This window comes from Pseudophryne corroboree, chromosome 6, assembly GCF_028390025.1.
Source record: "Pseudophryne corroboree isolate aPseCor3 chromosome 6, aPseCor3.hap2, whole genome shotgun sequence".
In the NCBI taxonomy this organism is placed as follows: Eukaryota; Metazoa; Chordata; class Amphibia; order Anura; family Myobatrachidae; genus Pseudophryne; species Pseudophryne corroboree.
The window spans coordinates 118,253,268-118,279,658 of record NC_086449.1 but is presented as its reverse complement, the minus strand read 5'-3'; the positions used below and the strand labels follow the sequence as shown (position 1 = coordinate 118,279,658).

General features: G+C 43.1%; 1 protein-coding gene across 1 annotated transcript in view; it reads left to right on the top strand.

Annotated features, from left to right (window-relative positions):
- Positions 1-20,149, top strand: part of AP3M2 (adaptor related protein complex 3 subunit mu 2) — a 54,290-nt gene extending 34,141 nt beyond the window's left edge. Inside the window, exons 7-9 of the mRNA XM_063931750.1 lie at positions 16,104-16,311; positions 16,398-16,542; positions 19,110-20,149. Coding sequence (XP_063787820.1) covers positions 16,104-16,311; positions 16,398-16,542; positions 19,110-19,210 — 454 coding nt within the window. The 3' untranslated portion in view covers positions 19,211-20,149. The remainder of the gene's footprint in view (positions 1-16,103; positions 16,312-16,397; positions 16,543-19,109) is intronic.
- The last annotated feature ends 6,242 nt before the right edge of the window (positions 20,150-26,391 follow it).

Sequence of the window (26,391 nt, the reverse complement as noted above, 5' to 3'; positions counted from 1 at the left end):
CAACTTTCTAGTTGTTCGTTATATTATTATGTTACATGTATTTCTTCATTGTTCATCCTCTCTCTTGCTCCTGTTCGGCTCAGCAGAAAACACTGATGCATTTTGGGAGTATGGAGGGGGAGAAGGGTTACACACATAAATATTTATATGTGCCGAACCCTGCTATCGCACCGTCCATATCCCAAGAGTACTTCACTGCCCCCTATGGATTCAAAGAAAATGATTTATCTGGTAAGTACCAAAATCCTATTTTTTCTGTGTTTTATACAAGTTTTAAAAAAGTTGGAATAAACACTTTTACCTCTCATCTGCAAGTTTAGAAACCCCTCTCCCATCTATACCCCACCTCCAGGTGCCTGTCCCACATCATGTAACCCGTTATTCAGCTTTGTAGAGAAATTCACCTGATAACTTACAAATGATGCTATTTAAACCCCTTCAAGAGTATGATAATTCATAAGGAGGAGTGTACCAGAGCTTCTGCTCCTGTGTACCAGTATTTTTACCTGAAAGATTTTAAGTGCAGTTTGCATGTCATTCTGGGGCATGATTCCGGCAGTGATGTCCAGGTCACATCTATGTTACTGCCAGGGGCTTTATCATTAGGAGGAAATCCGTTCTGCGTATGTGTCATATGGGAGACAACCCTATCAGATAAAGCCCATCTGGCAGCGGTCATATATATATATATATATATATATATATATATATATATATATATATATATATATATATGACAGTGCAAAGTGGTTAAGAGGGGTCTGTCTATTTCTGTATCTCATTTAGGGGCCTATTCATCATTGGGCTGGATGGCTCCCAATGATTAAGTATCCAACACTGGATACTTAATTCAGCATTTCTCCGGGGCAGGGAATGCTGCTCTGAAAGCAGCTGTCCCTGCAAACTCTAACACTGCTACAGTGTTACTTACCAGTTCCGTGTCGGCTGACTGCGCATACCTGGACAGGAGTTCATGCATGTGCACTACCGCTTGGCACACAGTGCGAAGGCTGAGGTGGGATCTAATTGGATCCCTCTTCGCAAACCAGACCTCCTTCCCATAGAAAGGAATGGTGCTCCGGGAACTAACGGCATCTGAAGATAGCATTTGTTCCTGTAGGCACACTAGGCAGCCCCATCGGGCTCCTAATAATGAACGGGCCTGTTACTTAAAACATGGGAAATTAGTATTTCTGCATCTGTAACGGGCCCATTTAGGGGTGATGAATAGACACCTTAACCATACAACCACTTGACCTTGGATTGCTGCAATTATGTTTTTGACCAGCAGATGGTGCTGTATGTGTAATGTTAACTTCTGTTATGTTACAAATATCTCCTCTAATTTTTTTAATTTTTATGATTTATTTAATGAGCGCAGACGGGTCACAGGTTGAGAACTATGCAACCTATTTATACTCTGTGTCATTGAGCACATGAACAATAAATGTCACTAAAGCGCATTATAGTCTCACTAAATGTTATTTAAAAAACTTCTAAAATGAATGTAATGTGAATAATAGTTTATTGCTATTATATAGAAATGAAGACTACGGCGCTTAGGTGCAGCTTTGTGTTATCTATACCTTAAGTGAAAGTAACCTTTTGTAACAAAATAAAATAAAAAACACTTCTCAATATATTATATGAGCGGCAGCTTATAGTACATACACATGTGCTTGGCATGCACACATAAGTATTTAAAGGAATTGGTGAATATAAGCGCCCAAGAGTGTAATTTGTATAACCAGGTGAAAAAATGAAGGTATCAAGAGAAGGTATGGTAAAGCCAATTTAGACAACTTATCTGAAAACCAGAGAAGCTTAGTTCAAGCAGTACTTCTTTGTCGCTTAATACATGTAGAAAAAACAAAGGAAAGCAAACATAGTGTGTACCGTTTTTAAAATTTCAAATTTCAAATCATATCACTGCCAAAAGTCATTAGGCTCAATTAGGGAACCAGCATATTCCCAAGATACAATCAATATATAGCCTGGGCAGTGTATATATAAAAGATAAAAATATTTAATACACGTAATGACATAAAAATACATAAAAATACATAAAAGTACATGAATAGCTGTATATCATGCGTACAGAATAAAAGATTATATCAAGCTTATCTGTCCATAAATAGCTGGAATGCATGCGTACAGAATTCAAAAATATATATGGCTTATCTGTCCATAAGAGGAAATGTCAGCAGGTAGTCGCAACGCGTTTCGTCCGTCATCAACAGGACTTCATCAAGGGGATGGACACAGAGCAGGCATGCTTTATTTATACCCAACTGGGGCACTTTATGATGACATCACTTCCTGTGATGCCTTTTTGCTAGAGCATTTAGGAAAACGTTATAAAGTATTTTAATTGGCACTCAAAAGGGTGACAATATAGCACAAATGGAATAAGGTAAAAAGGAAGATAAAGCGAGGTGTTAAGTGACATAAACGGCAAAGAAAACCGTCCGGAATGGGCAGTGGAACGCATGTGGAACGCATGCGTCATTTCCGGAAATGGCGCATACGTCCTTTCCGGTCGGCGTATCCCGATATCGAATTAGTGCAAACAAACCTAACATAAGTAATCAAGTATACTTAAGTGTATGCCCTTATATTTGAAATAGATACCGGACTAGAGACTTATTAAGAGATGGTGCGGAAAGATGATAAAGAGGCCCGTCTCGTGACGGTGACGTGACTTCCGCTATAAACACGGAAGTGAATTAAGAGTGATAATTGGAACGCATATCCGTGACATCACTTCCGCTATAAACACGGAAGTGAGTAGTAGAGGGAGATCGTGGAGCGCATCTAGAGAGAAGTGACAACACTTCCGCAGTAAACACGGAAGTTATTGATAGTGTGATAGCGGTGTGGAGCGCAACGCCATATGTTGGCGTCAATTACGTCTCACACACTAATGTGACTAGCAAAGTGGAGGTTTAGTGACTAATAGCGGTGGAACGCACCGCCATTGTGGGGCTTAGTATTCAAAAGGAGTGGAATGCACCGCCATAATAGCCCAGAAATGAAAAATCATTGAGTAAAGTATATACCAAAAGTGAATAGAACCATAACTAATTATTATATTATAGTGTAACCTACCTATTTAATAAAAAGTGAAGGGTGCTGATGTTGTGCATAGTGATTTTGAGTGCAATTAAAGTATATTGAATTAATTAATATCATATAATTTTTCATATATATATATTTTTATATATAAATCTATATTGACCGGATGTAAGCCAATTAAAATCTTGACCCAAGGGGAATTTGTGAGTCACAGCGTTGCATCTCTTGGTCGTTTCCATAACAGAAGTTCATAATCTTATCTTGAACTTAATCAATGCGCATCGTGCGTTATTCTTTAAGGACGATCTTGTCTAGTATCCACATCAGGCAAGGGATTGGTAATTTGCTGAAAGGAATCATAGTACAGAAGAGAAAGTTGTGTATATAAAGGGATGAAAGTGTCAAAGGAAAGGAGCAATCTCAAAAGCTTCATTTAGTCCAAACGGTGATAAGGTCTTAAGTTCATGGATCCAGAACATTTCTCTTTTGGAGAGTTTATTCAAGATATCACCCCCTCTTTCTCCGGGTTTAACCAGTTCTATTGCTTTGAAAGAGATGTTTTCAGGATTCGATTGGTGTTTTTCTATGAAGTGTTTGGGGACCGTATGATTGTCTATCTTGTTTTTGATGTTTCGAATGTGCTCCTGGATTCTTAGCTTTAGGACCCTTTTGGTTTTTCCGACATATTTAAGTCCACATGTACACTCCATTGTTGAATTACAGTTTAGGTAATCTTTGATGCTGTATTCTTTTGTGTTATTATAATTACTGAATTTTTTCCTAATTGGGTGAAGGTATTTGCAAATGTTGCATTTTCCACATTTAAAGCATCCTTTACAATTAATAAAAGTGTTGTTTCCAGGTTTGTTTTTGCTTCGTAGATGACTAGGTGTCAAGATATCTTTCAAGTTACTAGTTTTCCGGAATACAATGTCAGGTTTTGGTGGAAGAATTTCTCTTAGTATTGGATCCATCAACAAAATATTCCAGTGTTTATTGATGGATTTCCTAATAGTTTGGTCTTGATTACTGAACGATGAAGGGGGTGAAGTTGTCGGATTTCTTTTGTACTTGTTTGTTGAATAAATCAGATCTTTGTTTGTTGGCAGTTCTTTCTAATGCTTTATTAATCACATGTTCTGGATATTTCCTTTCTTTTAACGTTTTCCTAAATGCTCTAGCAAAAAGGCATCACAGGAAGTGATGTCATCATAAAGTGCCCCAGTTGGGTATAAATAAAGCATGCCTGCTCTGTGTGTCCATCCCCTTGATGAAGTCCTGTTGATGACGGACGAAACGCGTTGGGACTACCTGCTGACATTTCCTCTTATGGACAGATAAGCCATATATATTTTTGAATTCTGTACGCATGCATTCCAGCTATTTATGGACAGATAAGCTTGATATAATCTTTTATTCTGTACGCATGATATACAGCTATTCATGTACTTTTATGTATTTTTATGTCATTACGTGTATTAAATACTTTTATCTTTTATATATACACTGCCCAGGCTATATATTGATTGTATCTTGGGAATATGCTGGTTCCCTAATTGAGCCAAATGACTTTTGGCAGTGATATGATTTGAAATTTTAAAAACGGTTCACACTATGTTTGCTTTCCTTTGTTTTTTCTACATGTATTAAGCGACAAAGAAGTACCGCTTGAACTAAGCTTCTCTGGTTTTCAGATAAGTTGTCTAAATTGGCTTTACCATACCTTCTCTTGATACCTTCATTTTTTCACCTGGTTATACAAATTACACTCTTGGGCGCTTATATTCACCAATTCCTTTAAATACTTATGTGTGCATGCCAAGCACATGTGTATGTACTATAAGCTGCCGCTCATATAATATATTGAGAAGTGTTTTTTATTTTATTTTGTTACAAAAGGTTACTTTCACTTAAGGTATAGATAACACAAAGCTGCTCCTAAGCGCCGTAGTCTTCATTTCTATATTTTCATCTCTTTGGTTTCTGCCTTCTGGCAGCTGGTGTTTTGTGCTCTTACCAAAAATGTTTAAGAATAGAGGCCATGAAAAACGGAACGACCTCTGCCATCATATATTTAATGAAGGTTCCACGAATGCTGATACAAATATACATAACGAAAATGACATGGACTCCTTATTTTGGGAGGCAGAAAGGTTACTCACAAAAGAAACCAAAGCATGGTGGGAAATAAAAGGTTTAGAACATGGGTCTTCAACCTGCGGCCCTCCAGCTGCTGTGAAACTACACATCTCAGCATGCCCAGCCACAGTTTTGCTATTAAGGTATGCTAAAACTGAGGCAGGGCATGATGGGATGTGTAGTTTCACAGCAGCTGGAGGGCCGCAGGTTGAAGACCCATGGTTTAGAACAATATATAACAGTAAATAGGATCCCTAGGGGCCTAAGATTACTAAAAAGACCTACCTTTGGCCTAGACAACCCAGAATTAATCTCCAATTGGGATGAGATTTTACATAATTGTTCAATCAACCTTATGAAGCTTATAATTTTAGAAAAACAGAAAGTTCTTACTAAAATTGAGGACGACCTCAAAGCAAAAGAACAACAACTAGCTATACACAAAGATAAGGAAGAGTTCAAAGCAAATGATCTGACATTGACAAAGAAACTTGAACATATTGATGAAGATGTCATTAAAGGTAAACAAAAGAAATTTTTCAGGGACAAACAAGATTATCTTCACAACAAAATACAGAATTGGAGTAGATTCCATGATACTAAATATCAACATATCCCTGTATATCAGGACCCAAGAGCAAGAAAATGGAAAACAACACCCTATTGGAATAAGAACTCTCGCCCCCAAAGTCGACAACAAATGTACCAGGAAAAAGACAGAACAAAAATGCCGACCTCAAGACCGATGACTACGAACAATAGATTTTCAGCTCTCCAAAGATTAGAGTCTAATAGTGACTCAGATTTTTTATCCCCGGATCCAACAACAGAGAATCTATTCTCGACAAGGAAAACATTTTTCAGAGAGAGACTAAAAGGGACTTCCCCCATGAAAAGAGGCTTCCAAGAAGAAGAGGTACAATAGGCGGGCGTAGGAAGAACAAACAAACGACGGTATCTACCATAACGAATCCCGTTGAACAAGGCATCTTCAACTTATCTAGTCATATCCTTAATGAGACAGAAACATCGCTATTAAGTAAGGGCCTTAAATTTGCTCCCGACAAACAAATGAATAGATTCGATACGTTCATAGATCTCAACAAGTTTTCAAGAACCCTTACTTTAAAAAGACATTTTGCAAAACAAGAACAATCAATAGATTCAATTGAACCATCCAAATCAGGACTGAAACGGAAATCAACATACTACCCTTTGGAATCCAAAGGTAATTATATTAATGTATTCCAGGAATTAGTAAGAAAGGACCTTTGTGACATCGAACTAAAGAAACCATGCCATTCGAACCTGAAGAATAAGGAGAAAGAAGCATTGAAACAGCTACAAGAAAACAATGAAATAGTCATCAAGCAAGCAGACAAAGGAGGAGGGATTGTACTCCTAAACAGAGATGCATATGAAATCGAAGCATTACGTCTTCTACATGACACATCCTCCTATAAGCAGCTTCAACAAGACCCCACTACTCATTTTGTAGAAGAACTTAGAGTTCTTTTGGTACATTATTTTCATAACAATACTTTGGATAAAAATGAATTTCAATACCTCATGACGGCAAACCAATAATGCCAACATTTTATTATCTCCCAAAGATACACAAAAATCTTACAAAGCCACCGGGCAGACCAATTATCGCAGGGATTGACTCGTTCACCAGTCATTTATCAGAATACGTAGACATTTTTCTGTGCAAATACGTGATTAACCTACCAACCTTCCTGAAAGATACTAGCAGCATAATCAACATATTATCCTCAGTAGAATGGAAGGACTCTTATCTTTGGATCACTATAGATGTGCAAAGCCTTTATACATCCATTATTCATGAAAAGGCAATAGAGGCCTGTAGAATATTTCTGGACAAAGACCCTGAATTATCTACAACTCATAAGAACGCAATTTGCGATTTCATGCAATTCATCCTGGGCCATAACTACTTCATGTTCCAGCAGATTTTCTACTTACAAATTTGTGGAACGGCCATGGGCACATCATTTGCGCCTAGTTTCGCAAACTTACTAATGGGCGCATGGGAAGAAGATTGCATTTACAATAATAACCCATACCTGAGAAATTTGATCATCTACAAGCGCTATATAGACGACATTCTGATCATTTGGGAAGGAGATGAAGAATCATTCAAGGCATTTTTTTCAATACTTACCACAAATCAATACAATTTAAAATTCACGTATGAGACCAGCAAAGAAAGTGTACATTATCTTGACTTTACTCTTTCAAACACCTTATCCAAGATTATAACGAGCAACTATATAAAAGAAGTAGATACTAACGGTTATCTTCATTTCAATAGCTGTTATGCTCAGAACTGGAAAACCAACATCCCGTACTCTCAGTTTTACCGGATTAAACGCAACTGCAGTGATGAACAAGATTGTCAAAACCAGTTAACAACATATGCCACCAGATTCAAAGAAAGGAAATATCCAGAACATGTGATTAATAAAGCATTAGAAAGAACTGCCAACAAACAAAGATCTGATTTATTCAACAAACAAGTACAAAAGAAATCTGACAACTTCACCCCCTTCATCACCACGTTCAGTAATCAAGACCAAACTATTAGGAAATCCATCAATAAACACTGGAATATTTTGTTGATGGATCCAATACTAAGAGAAATTCTTCCACCAAAACCTGACATTGTATTCCGGAAAACTAGTAACTTGAAAGATATCTTGGCACCTAGTCATCTACGAAGCAAAAACAAACCTGGAAACAGCACCTTTATTAATTGTAAAGGATGCTTTAAATGTGGAAAATGCAACATTTGCAAATACCTTCACCCAATTAGGAAAAAAATCAGTAATTATAATAACACAAAAGAATACAGCATCAAAGATTACCTAAACTGTAATTCAACAATGGTAATTTATATGCTGGAGTGTACATGTGGACTTAAATATGTCGGAAAAACCAAAAGGGTCCTAAAGCTAAGAATCCAGGAGCACATTCGAAACATCAAAAACAAGATAGACAATCATACGGTCCCCAAACACTTCATAGAAAAACACCAATCGAATCCTGAAAACATCTCTTTCAAAGCAATAGAACTGGTTAAATCCGGAGAAAGAGGGGGTGATATCTTGAATAAACTCTCCAAAAGAGAAATGTTCTGGATCCATGAACTTAAGACCTTATCACCGTTAGGACTAAATGAAGCTTTTGAGATTGCTCCTTTCCTTTGACACTTTCATCCCTTTATATACACAACTTTCTCTTCTGTACTAAACTACGTAGAACTAGTACTTTTTATTATAACTTTACATCTAGTTCAAAATAGATATCAATAGCCAATTTATGATTCCTTTCAGCAAATTACTAATCCCTTGCCTGATGTGGATACTAGACAAGATCGTCCTTAAAGAATAACGCACGATGCGCATTGATTAAGTTCAAGATAAGATTATGAACTTCTGTTATGGAAACGACCAAGAGATGCAACGCTGTGACTCACAAATTCCCCTTGGGTCAAGATTTTAATTGGCTTACATCCGGTCAATATAGATTTATATATAAAAATATATATATGAAAAATTATATGATATTAATTCATTCAATATACTTTAATTGCACTCAAAATCACTATGCACAACATCAGCACCCTTCACTTTTTATTAAATAGGTAGGTTACACTATAATATAATAATTAGTTATGGTTCTATTCACTTTTGGTATATACTTTACTCAATGATTTTTCATTTCTGGGCTATTATGGCGGTGCGTTCCACTCCTTTTGAATACTAAGCCCCACAATGGCGGTGCGTTCCACCGCTATTAGTCACTAAACCTCCACTTTGCTAGTCACATTAGTGTGTGAGACGTAATTGACGCCAACATATGGCGTTGCGCTCCACACCGCTATCACACTATCAATAACTTCCGTGTTTTCTGCGGAAGTGTTGTCACTTCTCTCTAGATGCGCTCCACGATCTCCCTCTACTACTCACTTCCGTGTTTATAGCGGAAGTGATGTCACGGATATGCGTTCCAATTATCACTCTTAATTCACTTCCGTGTTTATAGCGGAAGTCACGTCACCGTCACATGAGACGGGCCTCTTTATCATCTTTCTCTATCGTCCTAAGTGGATGCTGGGGTTCCTGAAAGGACCATGGGGGATAGCGGCTCCGCAGGAGACAGGGCACAAAAAAGTAAAGCTTTTACCAGATCAGGTGGTGTGCACTGGCTCCTCCCCCTATGACCCTCCTCCAGACTCCAGTTAGATTTTGTGCCCGAACGAGAAGGGTGCAATCTAGGTGGCTCTCCTAAAGAGCTGCTTAGAGAAAGTTTAGCTTAGGTTTTTTACTTTACAGTGAGTCCTGCTGGCAACAGGATCACTGCAACGAGGGACTTAGGGGAGAAGTAGTGAACTCACCTGCGTGCAGAGTGGATTTGCTGCTTGGCTACTGGACACTAGCTCCAGAGGGACGATCACAGGTACAGCCTGGATGGTCACCGGAGCCGCGCCGCCGGCCCCCTTGCAGACGCTGAAGAGAGAAGAGGTCCAAAATCGGCGGCTGAAGACTCCTGAGTCTTCATAAAGGTAGCGCACAGCACTGCAGCTGTGCGCCATTTTCCTCTCAGCACACTTCACACAACAGTCACTGAGGGTGCAGAGCGCTGGGGGGGGCGCTCTGAGAGGCAAATAAAAACCTTATTAGAGGCAAAAAATACCTCACATATAGCCCACAGAGGCTATATGGAGATATTTAACCCCTGCCTAACTTCAAAAATAGCGGGAGACGAGCCCGCCGAAAAAGGGGCGGGGCCTATCTCCTCAGCACACAGCGCCATTTTCTCTCACAGAAAAGCTGGAGAGAAGGCTCCCAGGCTCTCCCCTGCACTGCACTACAGAAACAGGGTTAAAACAGAGAGGGGGGGCACTGATTTTGGCGATATTGTATATATATAAAAGATGCTATAAGGGAGAAACACTTATATAAGGTTGTCCCTATAAAATTATAGCGTTTTTGGTGTGTGCTGGCAGACTCTCCCTCTGTCTCCCCAAAGGGCTAGTGGGTCCTGTCCTCTGTCAGAGCATTCCCGGTGTGTGTGCTGTGTGTCGGTACGTGTGTGTCGACATGTATGAGGACGATGTTGGTGAGGAGGCGGAGAAATTGCCTGTAATGGTGATGTCACTCTCTAGGGAGTCGACACCGGAATGGATGGCTTATTTAGAGAATTACGTGAGAATGTCAACACGCTGCAAGGTCGGTTGACGACATGAGACGGCCGACAATCTATTAGGACCGGTCCAGGCGTCTCAGAAACACCGTCAGGGGTTTAAAAAAAAAAAAAAAAAAAAACGCCCATTTACCTCAGTCGGTCGACACAGACACAGACACGGACACTGAATACAGTGTCGACGGTGAATAAACAAACGTATTTCTCATTAGGGCCACACGTTAAGGGCAATGAAGGAGGTGTTACGTGTTTCTGATACTACAAGTACCACAAGAAAGGGTATTATGTGGGAGTGAAAAAACTACCTGTAGTTTTTCCTGAATCAGATAAAATAAAATGAAGTGTGTGATGATGCGTAGGGTTACCCCGATAGCAAATATTGGCGTTATACCCTTTCCCGCCAGAAATTAGGGTACGTTGGGAAACACCCCTTAAGGTGATAAGGCGCTCACACGCTTATCAAGTGGCGTTACCGTCTCCAGATACGGCCGCCCTCAAGGAGCCAGCTGATAGGAAGCTGGAAAAATATCCTAAAAAGTATATACACACATACGGTGGTTATACTGCGACCAGCGATCGCCATCAGCCTGGAGATGCAGTGCTGGGTTGGCTTGGTCGGATTCCCTGACTGAAAATATTTTATTCATGTAGAGCATTTAATAGGATGCATTCTATATATATGTATGTGAGATGCACAGAGGGATATTTGCTCTCTGGCATCAAGATAAGTGCGTTGTCCATATCTCCCAGAAGATGTCAGGGACACGACAGTGGTCAGGTGATACAGATCCCATACGGCAGATGGAAGTATGGCTGTATAAAGGGAAGGAGTTATTTGGGGGTCGGTCCATCGGACCTGGGGACCACAGCAACAGCTGGGAAATCCAACCTTTTTTACCCCAAGTTACATCTCAGCTAAAAAAGACACCGTCTTTTCAGCCTCAATCTTTCCTTTCCCATGAGGGCATGCAGGCAAAAGGCCAGTCATATCTGCCCAGACATAGAGGTAAGGGAAGTAGACTGCAGCAGGCAGCCCCTTCCCAGGAAAAGAAGCCCTCCACCGCGTCTGCCAAGTCCTCAGCATGACGCTGGGGCCGTGCAAGCGGACTCAAGGTGGGGGGGTAGTCTCAAGAGTCTCAGGGCGCAGTGGGATCACTCGCAAGTTGACCCCTAGATCGTACGAGTATTATCCCAGGGGTAAAGATTGGAGAGTCGAGACATCTTCTCCTCGCAGGTTCCTGAAGTCTGCTTTACCAACGGCTCCCTCCGACAGGGAGGCAGCATTGGAAACAATTCACAAGCTGTATATCCAGCAGGTGATAATCAAAGTACCCCTCCTACGACAAGGAAAAGGGTATTATTTTTCCACACTATATTGTGGTACTGAAGCCAGACGGCTTGGTGACACATAGTCTAAATCTAAAATGTTTTGAACACTTACATAAAAGGTTCAAATCGAGATAAAGTCACTCAGAGCAGTGATAGCGAACCGGAAAAAAGGGGACTATATGGTGTCCCTGGACATCAAGGATTACCTCCATGTCCAAATTTTGTCCTTCTCATCAAGGGTACCTCTGGTTCGTGGTACAGAACTGTCAATATCAGTTTCAGACGATGCCGTTTGAATTATCCACGGCACCCCGGGCCTTTTTACCAAGGTAATGGCCGAAAAGATGTTTCTTCAAAGAAAAAAGGCATCTAAATTATCCCTTACTTGCACGACCTAAAAAGGGCAAGTTCCAGAGAACAGTTGGAGGTCGGAAGAGCACTATCTAAAGTAGTTCTTCGACGGCACGACTGGATTCTAAATATTCCAAGAATCGCAGCTGTTTTCCGACGATACGTCTGCTGTTCCTAGGGATGATTCTGGACACGGTTCAGAAAAAGGTTTTTCTTCCCGAGGAAAAAGCCAAGGAGTTATCCGACCTGTCAGGAACCTCCTAAAACCAGGAAAGGTGTCTGTACACAAGAGTCCTGGGAAAAATGGTGGCTTTTTACGAAGCAATTCCATTCGGCAGATTCCATGCAAGAATTTTCCAAAGGGATCTGTTGGACAAATGGACAGGGTCGCATCCTCAGATGCACCTGCGAATAACCCTGTCGCCAAGGACAAGGGTATATCTTCTGTGGTGGTTGCAAAAGGCTCATCTATTGGAGGGCCGCAGATTCGGCATACAGGATTTGATCCTGGTGACCACGGACGCCAGCCTGAGAGGTTGGGGAGCAGTCACACAAGGAAGAAACTTCCAGGGGGTATGGACGAACCTGGAAAAGTCTCTTCACATAAACATTCTGGTACTAAGAGCAATCTAAAATGCTCTAAGCCAGGCGGAACCACTCCTGCAAGGAAAACCGGTGTTGATTCAGTCGGACAACATCACGGCGGTCGCCCATGTAAACAGACAGGGCGGCACAAGAAGCAGGAGTGCAATGGCAGAAGCTGCCAAGATTCTTCGCTGGGCGGAGAATCACGTAATAGCACTGTCAGCAGTGTTCTTCCCGGGCGTGTACAACTGGGAAGCAGATTTCCTCAGCAGACACGATATTCACCCGGGAGAGGGGGGTCTTCATCCAGAAGTCTTCCACATGCTAATAAACTGTTGGGAAAGACCAATGGTAGACATGATGGCGTCTCGCCTCAACAAGAAACTGGACAAGTATTGCGCCAGGTCAAGAGATCCACAGGCAATAGCTGTGGACGCACTGGTAACACCTTGGGTGTACAAATCAGTATATGTGTTTCCTCCTCTGCCTCTCATACCAAAGGTATTGAAGATTATACGGTGAGGAGGAGTAAGAACAATACTAGTGGCTCCGGATTGGCCAAGAAGGACGTGGTACCCGGAACTTCAAGAGTTGGTCACGGACGACCCGTGCCCTCTACTTCTGAGAAGGGACCTGCTACAACAGGGTCCCTGTCTCTTTCAAGACTTACCGCGGCTGCGTTTGACGGCATGGCGGTTGAACGCCAGATCCTAAAAGGGAAAGGCATTCCAGAAGAAGTCATTCCTACCTTGATTAAGGCAAGGAAGGAAGTCACCGCGAAACATTGTCACCGCATTTGGCGAAAATATGTCGCGTGGTGCGAGGATCGGAGTGTTCCGACGGAGGAATTTCAACTGGGTCGTTTCCTACATTTCCTACAATCAGGATTGTCTATGGGTCTCAAATTGAGATCTATTAAGGTTCAAATTTCGGCCCTGTCAATATTCTTCCAAAAAGAATTGGCCTCAGTTCCTGAGGTACAGACTTTTGTTAAAGGAGTACTGCATATACAGCCTCCTGTGGTGCCTCCGGTGGCACCGTGGGATCTAAATGTAGTTTTAGATTTCCTCAAATCCCATTGGTTTGAACCATTGAAAAAGGTGGATTTTAAATATCTCACATGGAAAGTGACTATGTTACTGGCCCTGGCTTCCGCCAGGAGAGTATCTGAATTGGCGGCTTTATCTTATAAAAGCCCTTATCTAATCTTCCATTCGGATAGGGCAGAACTGAGGACTCGTCCGCATTTTCTCCCTAAGGTGGTATCAGCGTTTCACCTGAACCAACCTATTGTGGTGCCTGCGGCCACTGGCGACTTGGAGGACTCCAAGTTGTTGGACGTTGTCAGAGCCTTAAAAATATACATTTCAAGGACGGCTGAAGTCAGAAAATCTGACTCGCTGTTGATACTATATGCACCCAACAAGTTGGGTGCCCCTGCTTCTAAGCAGACGATTGCTCGTTGGATTTGTAACACAATTCAACTTGCTCATTCTGTGGCAGGCCTGCCACAGCCTAAATCTGTTAAGGCCCATTCCACAAGGAAGGTGGGCTCATCTTGGGCGGCTGCCCGAGGGGTCTCGGCATTACAATTCTGCCGAGCAGCTACGTGGTCGGGGGAAAACACGTTTGTAAAATTCTACAAATTTGATACCCTGGCAAAAGAGGACTTGGAATTCTCTCATTCGGTGCTGCAGAGTCATCCGCACTCTCCCGCCCGTTTGGGAGCTTTGGTATAATCCCCATGGTCCTTTCAGGAACCCCAGCATCCACTTAGGACGATAGAGAAAATAAGAATTTACTTACCGATAATTCTATTTCTCGGAGTCCGTAGTGGATGCTGGGCGCCCATCCCAAGTGCGGATTATCTGCAATACTGTACATAGTTATTGTTAACAAATTCGGGTTATATTGTTAAGGAGCCATCTTTAAGAGGCTCTTTCTGTTATCATACTGTTAACTGGGTTTAGATCACAAGTTGTACGGTGTGATTGGTGTGGCTGGTATGAGTCTTACCCGGGATTCAAATTGCCTCCCTTATTGTGTACGCTCGTCCGGGCACAGTACCTAACTGGAGTCTGGAGGAGGGTCATAGGGGGAGGAGCCAGTGCACACCACCTGATCTGGTAAAAGCTTTACTTTTTTGTGCCCTGTCTCCTGCGGAGCCGCTATCCCCCATGGTCCTTTCAGGAACCCCAGCATCCACTACGGACTCCGAGAAATAGAATTATCGGTAAGTAAATTCTTATTTTCCGCACCATCTCTTAATAAGTCTCTAGTCCGGTATCTATTTCAAATATAAGGGCATACACTTAAGTATACTTGATTACTTATGTTAGGTTTGTTTGCACTAATTCGATATCGGGATACGCCGACCGGAAAGGACGTATGCGCCATTTCCGGAAATGACGCATGCGTTCCACTGCCCATTCTGGACGGTTTTCTTTGCCGTTTATGTCGCTTAACACCTCGCTTTATCTTCCTTTTTACCTTATTCCATTTGTGCTATATTGTCACCCTTTTGAGTGCCAATTAAAATACTTTATAACGTTTTCCTAAATGCTCTAGCAAAAAGGCATCACAGGAAGTGATGTCATCATAAAGTGCCCCAGTTGGGTATAAATAAAGCATGCCTGCTCTGTGTCCATCCCCTTGATGAAGTCCTGTTGATGACGGACGAAACGCGTTGGGACTACCTGCTGACATTTCCTCTTATGGACAGATAAGCCATATATATTTTTGAATTCTGTACGCATGCATTCCAGCTATTTATGGACAGATAAGCTTGATATAATATTTTATTCTGTACGCATGATATACAGCTATTCATGTACTTTTATGTATTTTTATGTATTTTTATGTCATTACGTGTATTAAATATTTTTATCTTTTATATATACACTGCCCAGGCTATATATTGATTGTATCTTGGGAATATGCTGGTTCCCTAATTGAGCCTAATGACTTTTGGTAGTGATATGATTTGAAATTTGAAATTTTAAAAACGGTACACACTATGTTTGCTTTCCTTTGTTTTTTCTACATGTATTAAGCGACAAAGAAGTACCGCTTGAACTAAGCTTCTCTGGTTTTCAGATAAGTTGTCTAAATTGGCTTTACCATACCTTCTCTTGATACCTTCATTTTTTCACCTGGTTATACAAATTACACTCTTGGGCGCTTATATTCACCAATTCCTTTAAATAGTTTATTGCTGCCTGTAGATGGTGGGTTATATGTTTCACAATTAAAAAACAGATAATAGCATGTAGTTGCGCCTGCCATCTTGATGGTTAGTTGTGCTTTACAGCTTATTAGTTATTCAGTGCTCATTAGTTATGCCATATCTGCTCTACATGTCTGTAGTGTGGTACTTGATTGGTTATGCCTTGCAGCTTGGTGGCCATTCCAGTGTACGTGAAGCATGGGATCAGTTTTCGGGAGGGGACCAGCTCTGGGCGATTTGAAGTGACTCTGGGACCCAAGCAGAGCATGGGCAAAACTGTGGAGGGGGTGACTGTTACTGGACAGATGCCAAAGGGTGTCCTGAATATGACACTAACTTCATCCCAAGGGACATATGTCTTTGATCCGGTGACTAAGGTGTGTTGTGTCCTATGTATATCAGTATTTGTATATTCGTATTCAATGCACATTCTTATACTATATTTTATTCTCTGCTTTTCCAGTTGTTGTCCTGGGAAGTTGGAAAGATTAATCCTCAAAAATTACCAAACTTGAAGGGAACCATGATCCTCCAAGCGGGGTGCTCCAAGCCTGATGAGAACCCCACCCTAAACCTGCACTTCAAGATCCAGCAGTTGGCCATCTCAGGTATGTACTTAAAGCTATACAAACAGATACACCTGGACTATCTACATTATTAAAATTTACACAAAAATCTCACCACTTTAATCGCCAAGTTCTGTCTGTATTGAGGTTTGGCACCACAGCTGATACTCTAAAGAAGTATTCAGCTACTCCTTGCCTTATCTCAAAATACGATGTCAAATGTAATTTAATCAGAGTTGTTGTAAGCAAATCAGTTATCTTACTTGAATGTAGCATTATAACAACTAAGACTGACATGTAAATCTGTTAAGAACACAAATACAGAACATTAATAGATGGAGTTTGATAAGGCAAAGATGTACATAATGCATATTATAGAAAAAGAATAACAAAGTCCTGCCTGGATAACTGTAACCTTCTCCTCAATGTCTTTCTCATAGTCACATTTGCCCTCTACAATCCATTATGACTTCTGCATCTCTAGACTAATCTTCCTCTTTGCTACTCCTTATCTGCTGGCATCACTCTGTAAATACCTCCACTGGCTACACATGTCCTATTAGAGCTGCTCACCCTCACTTACAAAGACCTTATCAGAGTTTTCGCTCCATACTTCTGACCTTGTATTGAAATATGCCAAGCTCCACCAACCCACTCCACTTCTGACCTTCTCCTCTCCTCCTTAACATCCTATCTGTAAGAATTTTCCTGAGCTGCCTCCCAGCTTTAGGACACTTTATCTGTCTATAGCAGACACTCTCCTGTCCAAAATCCTTAACATTCAGAACCTACATATTAATTTTTTTGTCCATCCTGACCTTACTCCTTCATGTCCACTTTGCCTACTTCCTTCACTCACATGTTCACTGGTGTCTTTATTGCTTCTTCAGTCTGTCCTTATCGACTCATGAGCATGGTTCTCTCTACCTACGGCGTAGGGAGGAGCTGGAATCGGAAATGGAGTAGTCAAGCAATGGGTGTTCCAGGGTGATCTCTGGGAGCAATTGCAAAAGAAAGGCCATCTCACGGGCGTGTAATGGGAGTGTTGGGGGAGTGTCATTGGAAGCTGACTGCATTTTTATACGCATAGCCGCTTCCACAGAAGCCATGTTCAGACAGAGACGCTGCATGTGTCAAAGGCTTATGCAAGTGTCGATGGTGGTCGCAATGGTGCGCAGATGGTGGACTGTTATGAACCACTGGCGGTGCTACTGCTTTCAGGGACGCAGAAAATGGGCGTCTGGGGGATTGCAGACTCCATTGCACGCTAGTGCCCAAGGGGAAGGCTTATAGTATTAGTATATTATTGCACTTGCCAATGTGTGCTATAGTGGTGCCAGAAGTGTCCATCACTGAATCAGGCTCTATTTATCATGTCAGTCTCCCGCAGAAGTCCCCATTATGTCACGTGCTGATTTTCTGGTGTGAACGCTGAGCTGATTGGTAACTCGTGCTCACTGAATTCTTCAAGCATTACTCATACTTCTGTTTATTGTAGCACATATCTGTTTATACTTAATTGTACATTTGTATTCCTAATTGTATGTTCTTGTATTTGCTTATATGCTTCATTGCATTAATGTATTTGTATGCCAGCTGTCCAGCGCTGTGGAATTTGTACAGCAATATAAACAAGTGATGATGATAACATACAGAAAATACAAATTCTAAATGGGAATAAAAACAGAACTAAAATATACAGGAATAAGAACAGAACACCCACAATGCCCTTCATGTATTCTGTTACCTGGGGGAAGACTTTAACAGGGACAGATTCTCAATATCAGACTGTGTTGATGTATGAGATGCAGTTGTACTAAGCCTTGGAGAAAGATAAATGATCAACCAATCAGCTCCAGTCATTTTTCAAACACATCCTGTAACATTGCAGTTAAGAGCTGGTTGGCTGCTACTTTATCTTTCTCCACTTTATCACTCTTCAATACTTAGTCCATCTGCTCCTATGTGATGAACGCCCCTTTGTCCACCTCTTCCTGAAACAGCAATTCTGTTGTCCAAAAGGTAGTGCATGACGTCACAAATGAGCATCTATATCACACTTCCGTAAATGAGACTAAAGGGGGGTACACATGGAGAGATCAGTGCTTAAATTCTAAGCAATCGGACTAGATTGCTTAGAATTTAAGCACTGATCTCTCAGTGTGTACCCTCCACAGCGATAGCGATGTGCGGTGCTATCGCTGGTGCTAGATTGGCCTGTATGCAGGCTCAATCCAGCACATCGCTCATTTCACCCGCTGGGTGAAATGAGCGGCCTCCGTCCGCCCTCCCTCGCTCAGCACACATCGCCTGCGCTGAGTGGGGGGAGAGATGTGCGCTGAGCGGTCTGTGTTAAGATCGCTCAGCACACATCTCACCCGTCAGTTTTGGCCTTTATTGTATTAAGTGCAATATTTGCATTACACCATTGAGCAATTGCCTTTATCTGTTGTGTGCAAGTTAGACAATGTAAGCAAGTGTTTGGTTGCTATGGTTTTATGTAAACTTTACACATACAATACATATGTAAGTAACCAAGCTCTCCTTCTTTGTAAAACTGATCTTACTGTTATATGGACCTTTTTCATGTTGTGTTATGCCCCCTGCAGGGCTGAAGGTGAACAGACTGGACATGTACGGTGAGAAGTACAAGCCCTTCAAAGGAATCAAATATATGACCAAGGCTGGCAAGTTTCAAGTCCGCACATAATGGGGAGCTGTGCTTCCTAGGACACCGAACACTCCTTACCTTACCTGAGAGGTGTCAATCATTCCTGATGCTCCGGCGCATTGCTCTCTGTAAATATACATGTAGAAGGTGTGATGTGCAGTGTGTGAGTGTGCAGATGACACACAGGTGTCTTGTTGTGTGGTAGGGATGTTGTGTGATGGGTTTCCAGGAAACACCAGAGGTGGATTGGAATATTTTATGCGAGTGCAAAGATCTGGAGGGGGATCTTTCTGCGTCCTGTCTTTAAGTATCAACAGCTGCAGGATTGTGGTGGAAAGGTGCATTAGAATAATAGTCACTCTGTCTACCACTTGTCAAACAGGGAGAGACGGAAACCTTGAACAGTTAGCAGTATTTGAGGCGCTGGGGCAGGTGTACTATGCCTTGAAAAGCAAAAAAGTGGTGAGAGATAAAGTACCAGCCAATCACTCCTAACGGTCATTGTTCAAACACAGCCTGTAACATGACTGGTACTTTAGCTCTCTCCACTTTATCTCTCTCCAAGGCTTAGAACATTTCCCCCTCTGTCTAGAGTGTGTGTGTTGTGTCCATTGTTCAACTGTGTGTCTACTTTACGCAGCTCTACTGTGGTGATCTGACTACTGAAATATACTATGTCCTTAGAAACCACTGTCTGGAGGAGAATACAGGAGCCCAGTTTGCACTAATAGTACCCAGCATGCACTGGATGAATGTGCACTATTGCAGAACCGCTACAAAATTTGTAATGTGCAGAGGCAACCACTTATTCCTGACACTCTCCGAGGTGCTGATTGTATGATAAATTGTAGAACCACTGTGTGAGCCTCAGGATTAGAGTACATGGCGCTATGTATGGAGGAATTAGGTATAGTGAGATAACGTGTACTACAAGTGCCCCAACTATTTGTGTATTAAATTTATTATTGCTTGGATGGACCTCCTGGTTGTTATGATTCTAGTCACCAGTAGCTTTCACCCGTCACTCATCAGGACCCTACAGAGGAGCTACACTCCCATCTGCCTGGATATGTTTTGAAGATACACGAATCATAATTTCTCTGCACATATTGAATATGCAATACAAGTTCTGTGCTGGTAGTCAACATATCTCTAGAAGGTAATAGCATACGGTACCCCATACTACCTGCAGCTATGAAGAAGGTCAGTTGTATCTTTTCCTCTTGAATAATCTCTCTCTCTGCACCTTTCTTTTAATCAACCGGTAACGTTCAACGTGCTGTCAAATTTTAGAAACTGAAGTGATATTCCCATTTTATCCTAAACCAAATCATGCCAATCTTGTATTCATATAAATTATTTTACTTATACGGAATCAATTATCTGGAATGCTCGAATCAGGGGTTAGGGTTATGGGTAAGGGGTATTTCCTTATTAGAAGCATCATGCTTAAAATTTGCTGAATTCAATTTTAAGAGGGGAAAAAAAAAAACCCACCCTTCTTTCCGGACAGTACATAATATTTATGTGGCAATTTCCTCATTAATAAATTGTTTATCTGTGATCCAAGCAGTCGCCATGTCTGTGTATGACATTATCACAGAGCAGCAGAATCTTTCTAGATACAGGTTGATTATCTCTTATCCAAAATTTTTTGGTCCCCTACTGAGATAATGACATACATATTATATATTGTGTATATATAGATATATAATATAACATACATATATATGTGTCATTATCTCAGTAGGGGAACCAAAAATGTGGGTTTTTTAATTTTGGACAAGGGATACTCAACCTGTAATAGCATACTTGTATATCATTCTCGAGCTCATCACACAGACACCCGTTACCTTTTCTTTTTGATATACCCGCCACCATCTCACTGTTATTCTACATAGTAGGGGAAGGGGTAAACCGAAGCAGAACAATATCACACTTGTGTAACATATCATGTTGCTGTAGTGTAGTCACTTATTAAACATTACAGTAGTCCACCAACACAGACGGGCAGGCCAGAAACATTTTTAATAAACGCATGGATGTGAGAGGTAAGCGAACAGTGACTTCATATTCAAAACAGGTTCACGGACACAGCAGAAATATCGGACATAACGGAACAATGTTTTTCTTCCACTCAAGCGTCTGAGTTGCACCACACATGCGTCCCATTTTTGTATATACAGAGTTTCAGTACAGATTTGGATGCACTGTAGCAGAAAAAGGAGGCAGGGGCGGATATAGGGGTGAGGGTGCCCCTAGGCACGGCAGTAACGGCCGCCTCCCTCCTGCATAATTTTATTATTTTTATTGATTGGTTATAAGTCCTCATTAGATTATAGCTAATTTAATAGAATAATAAAAAGAAAACCATGAACTATGACATTTTAATCAAGTACAGTATACATATTTTACTAAGTAGGACAGCTTACAGGGGCAGTATGTGTATGTCCTACCCATTTAACCTCCATTCATGATGGCATATGGTACAGTACAGTGAAAATATTTTGCAGTTACTGGTACTTTTTAGGCTGACCGTACCAACACAAGCATCCATGTGCTGCCCCTAAGCACGTGCCTAATGAGAAATTTGCCACTGAAAGAAGGCCCGTTCCTGGGCGGAGACTGGGAGGTAACAGGGTAGAAAAAAATACCCAAAAGAGAGAGTGTTGAAGACGTGTCACAGAAAGTGTTGCGTACAAAGAGGCTTAAACGCTCACAGAGGAGTCCATGTCCACACAGATAATGCATTCACCAAATGGCTGCTGCAAGTTTGAATGGTGAGTCAGTGGTATTTCAGTGTCTACAGACGCTGACAGTGGGTTGGATGCACAGTTCTGCAGGTGCGGACTATGTAGTGCAGGGGTGGGGAACCTCCGGCCCGCGGGCCGTATAAGGCCCGCAAAGCCGTTTGCTCCGGCCCACCCGCTTCTCCCAGTGAGACACGCCGCCGCCCAGTCCGGCGGCAGCATGTCTCAAGTGTCAGGACAGGGAGGAGAGCGCGGCGGCGGCGTGTAGAACTTGAAACCAGCCGCCGGTTCGTGAGCCAATCAGGAGCCGCGGCTGCCGGTCCACGAGCTCTGATTGGCTCTCGAACCGGCGGCTAGTTTCAAGTCCTACACGCCGCCGCCCAACATAGCCGCGCTCTCCTCCATGTCCCGCCGAAAGGAGCGGTAAGTAGCACGGAAGGGGGGGGGGGGGGCACTGTGGGGGCATCTGTATACCTGGCACTGTGGGGGCATCTGTATACCTGGCACTGTGAGGGGCATCTGTATACCTGGCACTGTGAGGGGCATTTGTACACCTGGCACTGTGAGGGGCATTTGTCTACTTGGTTGGCACTGTGGGGGCTTTTGTATACCTGGCACTGTGAGGGGCATTTGTATACCTGGCACTGTGGGGGCAATTGTGGATCTGGCACTGCACTATTGGGGGCATATGTGTATCACGTCCCATTTTAACTGACCACACCCATATTTTTGGCGTGCGTGCGCCTCCGGCGCGCCCATACAGTACCTCTGAGGGGCAGACCTGCTGGGGGGCAGGGTAATTTCTCTAACGTCCTAAGTGGATGCTGGGACTCCGTAAGGACCATGGGGAATAGCGGCTCCGCAGGAGACAGGGCACAAAATAAAAGCTTGAGATATCAGGTGGTGTGCACTGGCTCCTCCCCCTATGACCCTCCTCCAAGCCAGTTAGATTTTTGTGCCTGGCCGAGAAGGGTGCAAACTAGGTAGCTCTCCAGAGCTGCTTAGAATAAAAGTTTAGTTAGGTTTTTTTATTTTCAGTGAGTCCTGCTGGCAACAGGCTCACTGCATCGTGGGACTAAGGGGAGAAGAAGCGAACTCACCTGAGTGCAGAGTGGATTGGGCTTCTTAGGCTACTGGACGTTAGCTCCAGAGGGACGATCACAGGTTCAGCCTGGATGGGTCACCGGAGCCGCGCCGCCGTCCCCCTTACAGAGCCAGAAGAGACGAAGGTCCGGTGAAAGCGGCGGCAGAAGACATCCTGTCTTCAAGACTAAGGTAGCGCACAGCACCGCAGCTGTGCGCCATTGCTCTCAGCACACTTCACACTCCGGTCACTGAGGGTGCAGGGCGCTGGGGGGGAGCGCCCTGAGACGCAATATAACACACATATACCTTAGCTGGCAAAAGGAATACATCACATATAGCTCCAGGGCTATATGGATGTATTTTTTCCCCTGCCATTTTACACAAAAAAGCGGGAGTTAAGGACGTCGTGAAGGGGCGGGGCCTATCTCCTCAGCACACTGGCGCCATTATTCCCTCACAGCTCCGCTGGAAGGACGGCTCCCTGATTCTCCCCTGCAGTACTGCATCTGATTCAGGGTAAAAAAGAGAAGGGGGGGCATTTTGGCAGCAAATAACTAGATTAACAGCAGCTATAAGGGATTAACACTTATATAAGGTTATCCCTGTATATATATAGCGCTGGGTGTGTGCTGGCAGACTCTCCCTCTGTCTCTCCAAAGGGCTAAGTAGGGTCCTGTCCTCTATCAGAGCATTCCCGGTGTGTGTGCTGTGTGTCGGTACGCGTGTGTCGACATGTATGAGGAGGAAAATGAGGTGGAGGCGGAGCAGTTGCCTGTGTTAGTGATGTCACCCCCTAGGGAGTCGACACCTGACTGGATGATTGTGTTTAAGCAATTGAGTGATAATGTCAGCAATTTACAAAAAACTGTTGACGACATGAGAAAGCCGGCAAATCAATTAGTGCCTGTTCAGGCGTCTCAGACACCCTCAGGGGCCCTAAAACGGCCGCTACCTCAGTGGGTCGACACGGATCCAGATACAGATACTGAATCTAGTGTCGACGGTGACGAGACAAACGTAATGTCCAGTAGGGCCATACGTTACATGATCACGGCAATGAAAGAGGCATTGAACCTTTCTGACACTACAAATACCTCAAAGGCGGGTATTATGTGGGGTGTGAAAAAACTGGCAATAGTTTTTCCTGAGTCTGAGGAAATAAATGAGGTGTGTGATAAAGCGTGGGTTTCCCCCGATAAAAAACAGCTAATTTCTAATAAGTTATTAGCACTATACCCTTTCCCGCCAGAGGTTAGGGCACGGTGGGAAACACCCCCTAGGGTAGATAAGGCGCTCACACGTTTATCTAAACAAGTAGCGTTACCGTCCCCTGATACGGCCACCCTCAAAGAACCAGCTGATAGGAGGCTGGAAAATATCCTGAAAAGTATATACACACATACTGGTGTTATACTGCGACCAGCAATCGCATCAGCCTGGATGTGCAGTGCTGGAGTCGCATGGGCGGATTCCCTGACTGAGAATATTGATACCCTGGATAGGGACAATATTCTGTTAACTATAGAACATTTAAAGGATGCATTGCTATATATGCGTGATGCGCAGAGGGATATTTGTACCCTGGCATCAAGAGTAAGCGCAATGTCCATCTCTGCCAGAAGAGCATTATGGACCAGACAGTGGTCAGGGGACGCAGATTCCAAACGGCACATGGAAGTATTGCCGTATAAGGGGGAGGAGTTATTTGGGGCTGGTCTAACAGACCTGGTGGCCACGGCAACGGCTGGAAAATCCACCTTTTTACCCCAGGTTACTTCACATCAACAGAAAAAGACACAGTCTTTTCAAACTCAGTCCTTTCGTTCCCATAAGTACAAGCGAGCAAAAGGTCACTCTTTTCTGCCCAAGGGCAGAGGAAGAGGAAAAAGGCAGCACCATGCAGCCGCTTCCCAGGAGCAGAAGCCCTCCCCTGCTTCTGCCAAGTCTTCAGCATGACGCTGGGGCTTTACAAGTGGGGGCCCATCTCAAGAATTTCAACGCGCAGTGGGCTCACTCGCAAGTGGATCCCTGGATTCTACAGGTAGTATCACAGGGGTACAAACTGGAATTCGAGGCGTTTCCTCCTCATCGGTTCCTGAAGTCTGCTTTACCAAAGTCTCCCTCCGACAGGGAGGCAGTTCTGGAAGCCATTCACAAGCTGTACTCCCAGCAGGTGATAATCAAGGTACCCCTCTTACAACAGGGGAAGGGGTATTATTCCACACTATTGGTGGTACCGAAGCCGGACGGCTCGGTGAGACCAATATTAAATCTAAAATCTTTGAACACTTACATAAAAAGGTTCAAATTCAAGATGGAGTCACTCAGAGCGGTGATAGCGAACCTGGAAGAGGGGGACTATATGGTGTCGCTGGACATCAAGGATGCTTATCTCCACGTCCCAATATATCCTTCTCACCAAGGGTACCTCAGGTTTGTAGTACAAAACTGTCATTATCAGTTTCAGACGCTGCCGTTTGGATTGTCCACGGCGCCTCGGGTCTTTACCAAGGTAATGGCCGAAATGATGATTCTTCTACGAAGAAAAGGCATCTTAATTATCCCTTACTTGGACGATCTCCTGATAAGGGCAAGAACCAAGGAACAGTTAGAAGTCGGAGTGGCACTATCTCAGGTAGTGCTAAGTCAGCACGGATGGATTCTAAATATTCCAAAATCGCAGCTGATTCCAACGACACGTCTACTGTTCTTAGGAATGATTCTGGACACAGTCCAGAAGAAGGTGTTTCTCCCGGAGGAGAAGGCCAGGGAGTTATCCGAGCTAGTCAGGAACCTCCTAAAACCAGGACAGGTCTCAGTGCATCAGTGCACAAGGGTCCTGGGAAAAATGGTGGCTTCTTACGAAGCGATTCCATTCGGAAGATTCCATGCAAGAACTTTTCAGTGGGATCTACTGGGAAAATGGTCCGGATCGCATCTTCAGATGCATCAACGGATAACCCTGTCGCCAAGGACAAGGGTGTCTCTCCTGTGGTGGCTTCAGAGGGCTCATCTACTAGAGGGCCGCAGATTTGGCATTCAGGATTGGATCCTGGTAACCACGGATGCCAGCCTGAGAGGCTGGGGAGCAGTCACACAGGGAAGGAATTTCCAGGGCTTGTGGTCAAGCATGGAAACATCTCTTCATATAAACATTCTAGAACTAAGGGCCATTTACAATGCCTTAATTCAAGCAAAACCTCTGCTTCAGGGTCAGGCGGTGTTGATCCAGTCGGACAACATCACGTCAGTCGCCCACATAAACAGACAGGGCGGCACGAGAAGCAGGAGGGCAATGGCAGAAACTGCAAGGATTCTTCGCTGGGCGGAAAATCATGTGATAGCACTGTCAGCAGTGTTCATTCCGGGAGTGGACAACTGGGA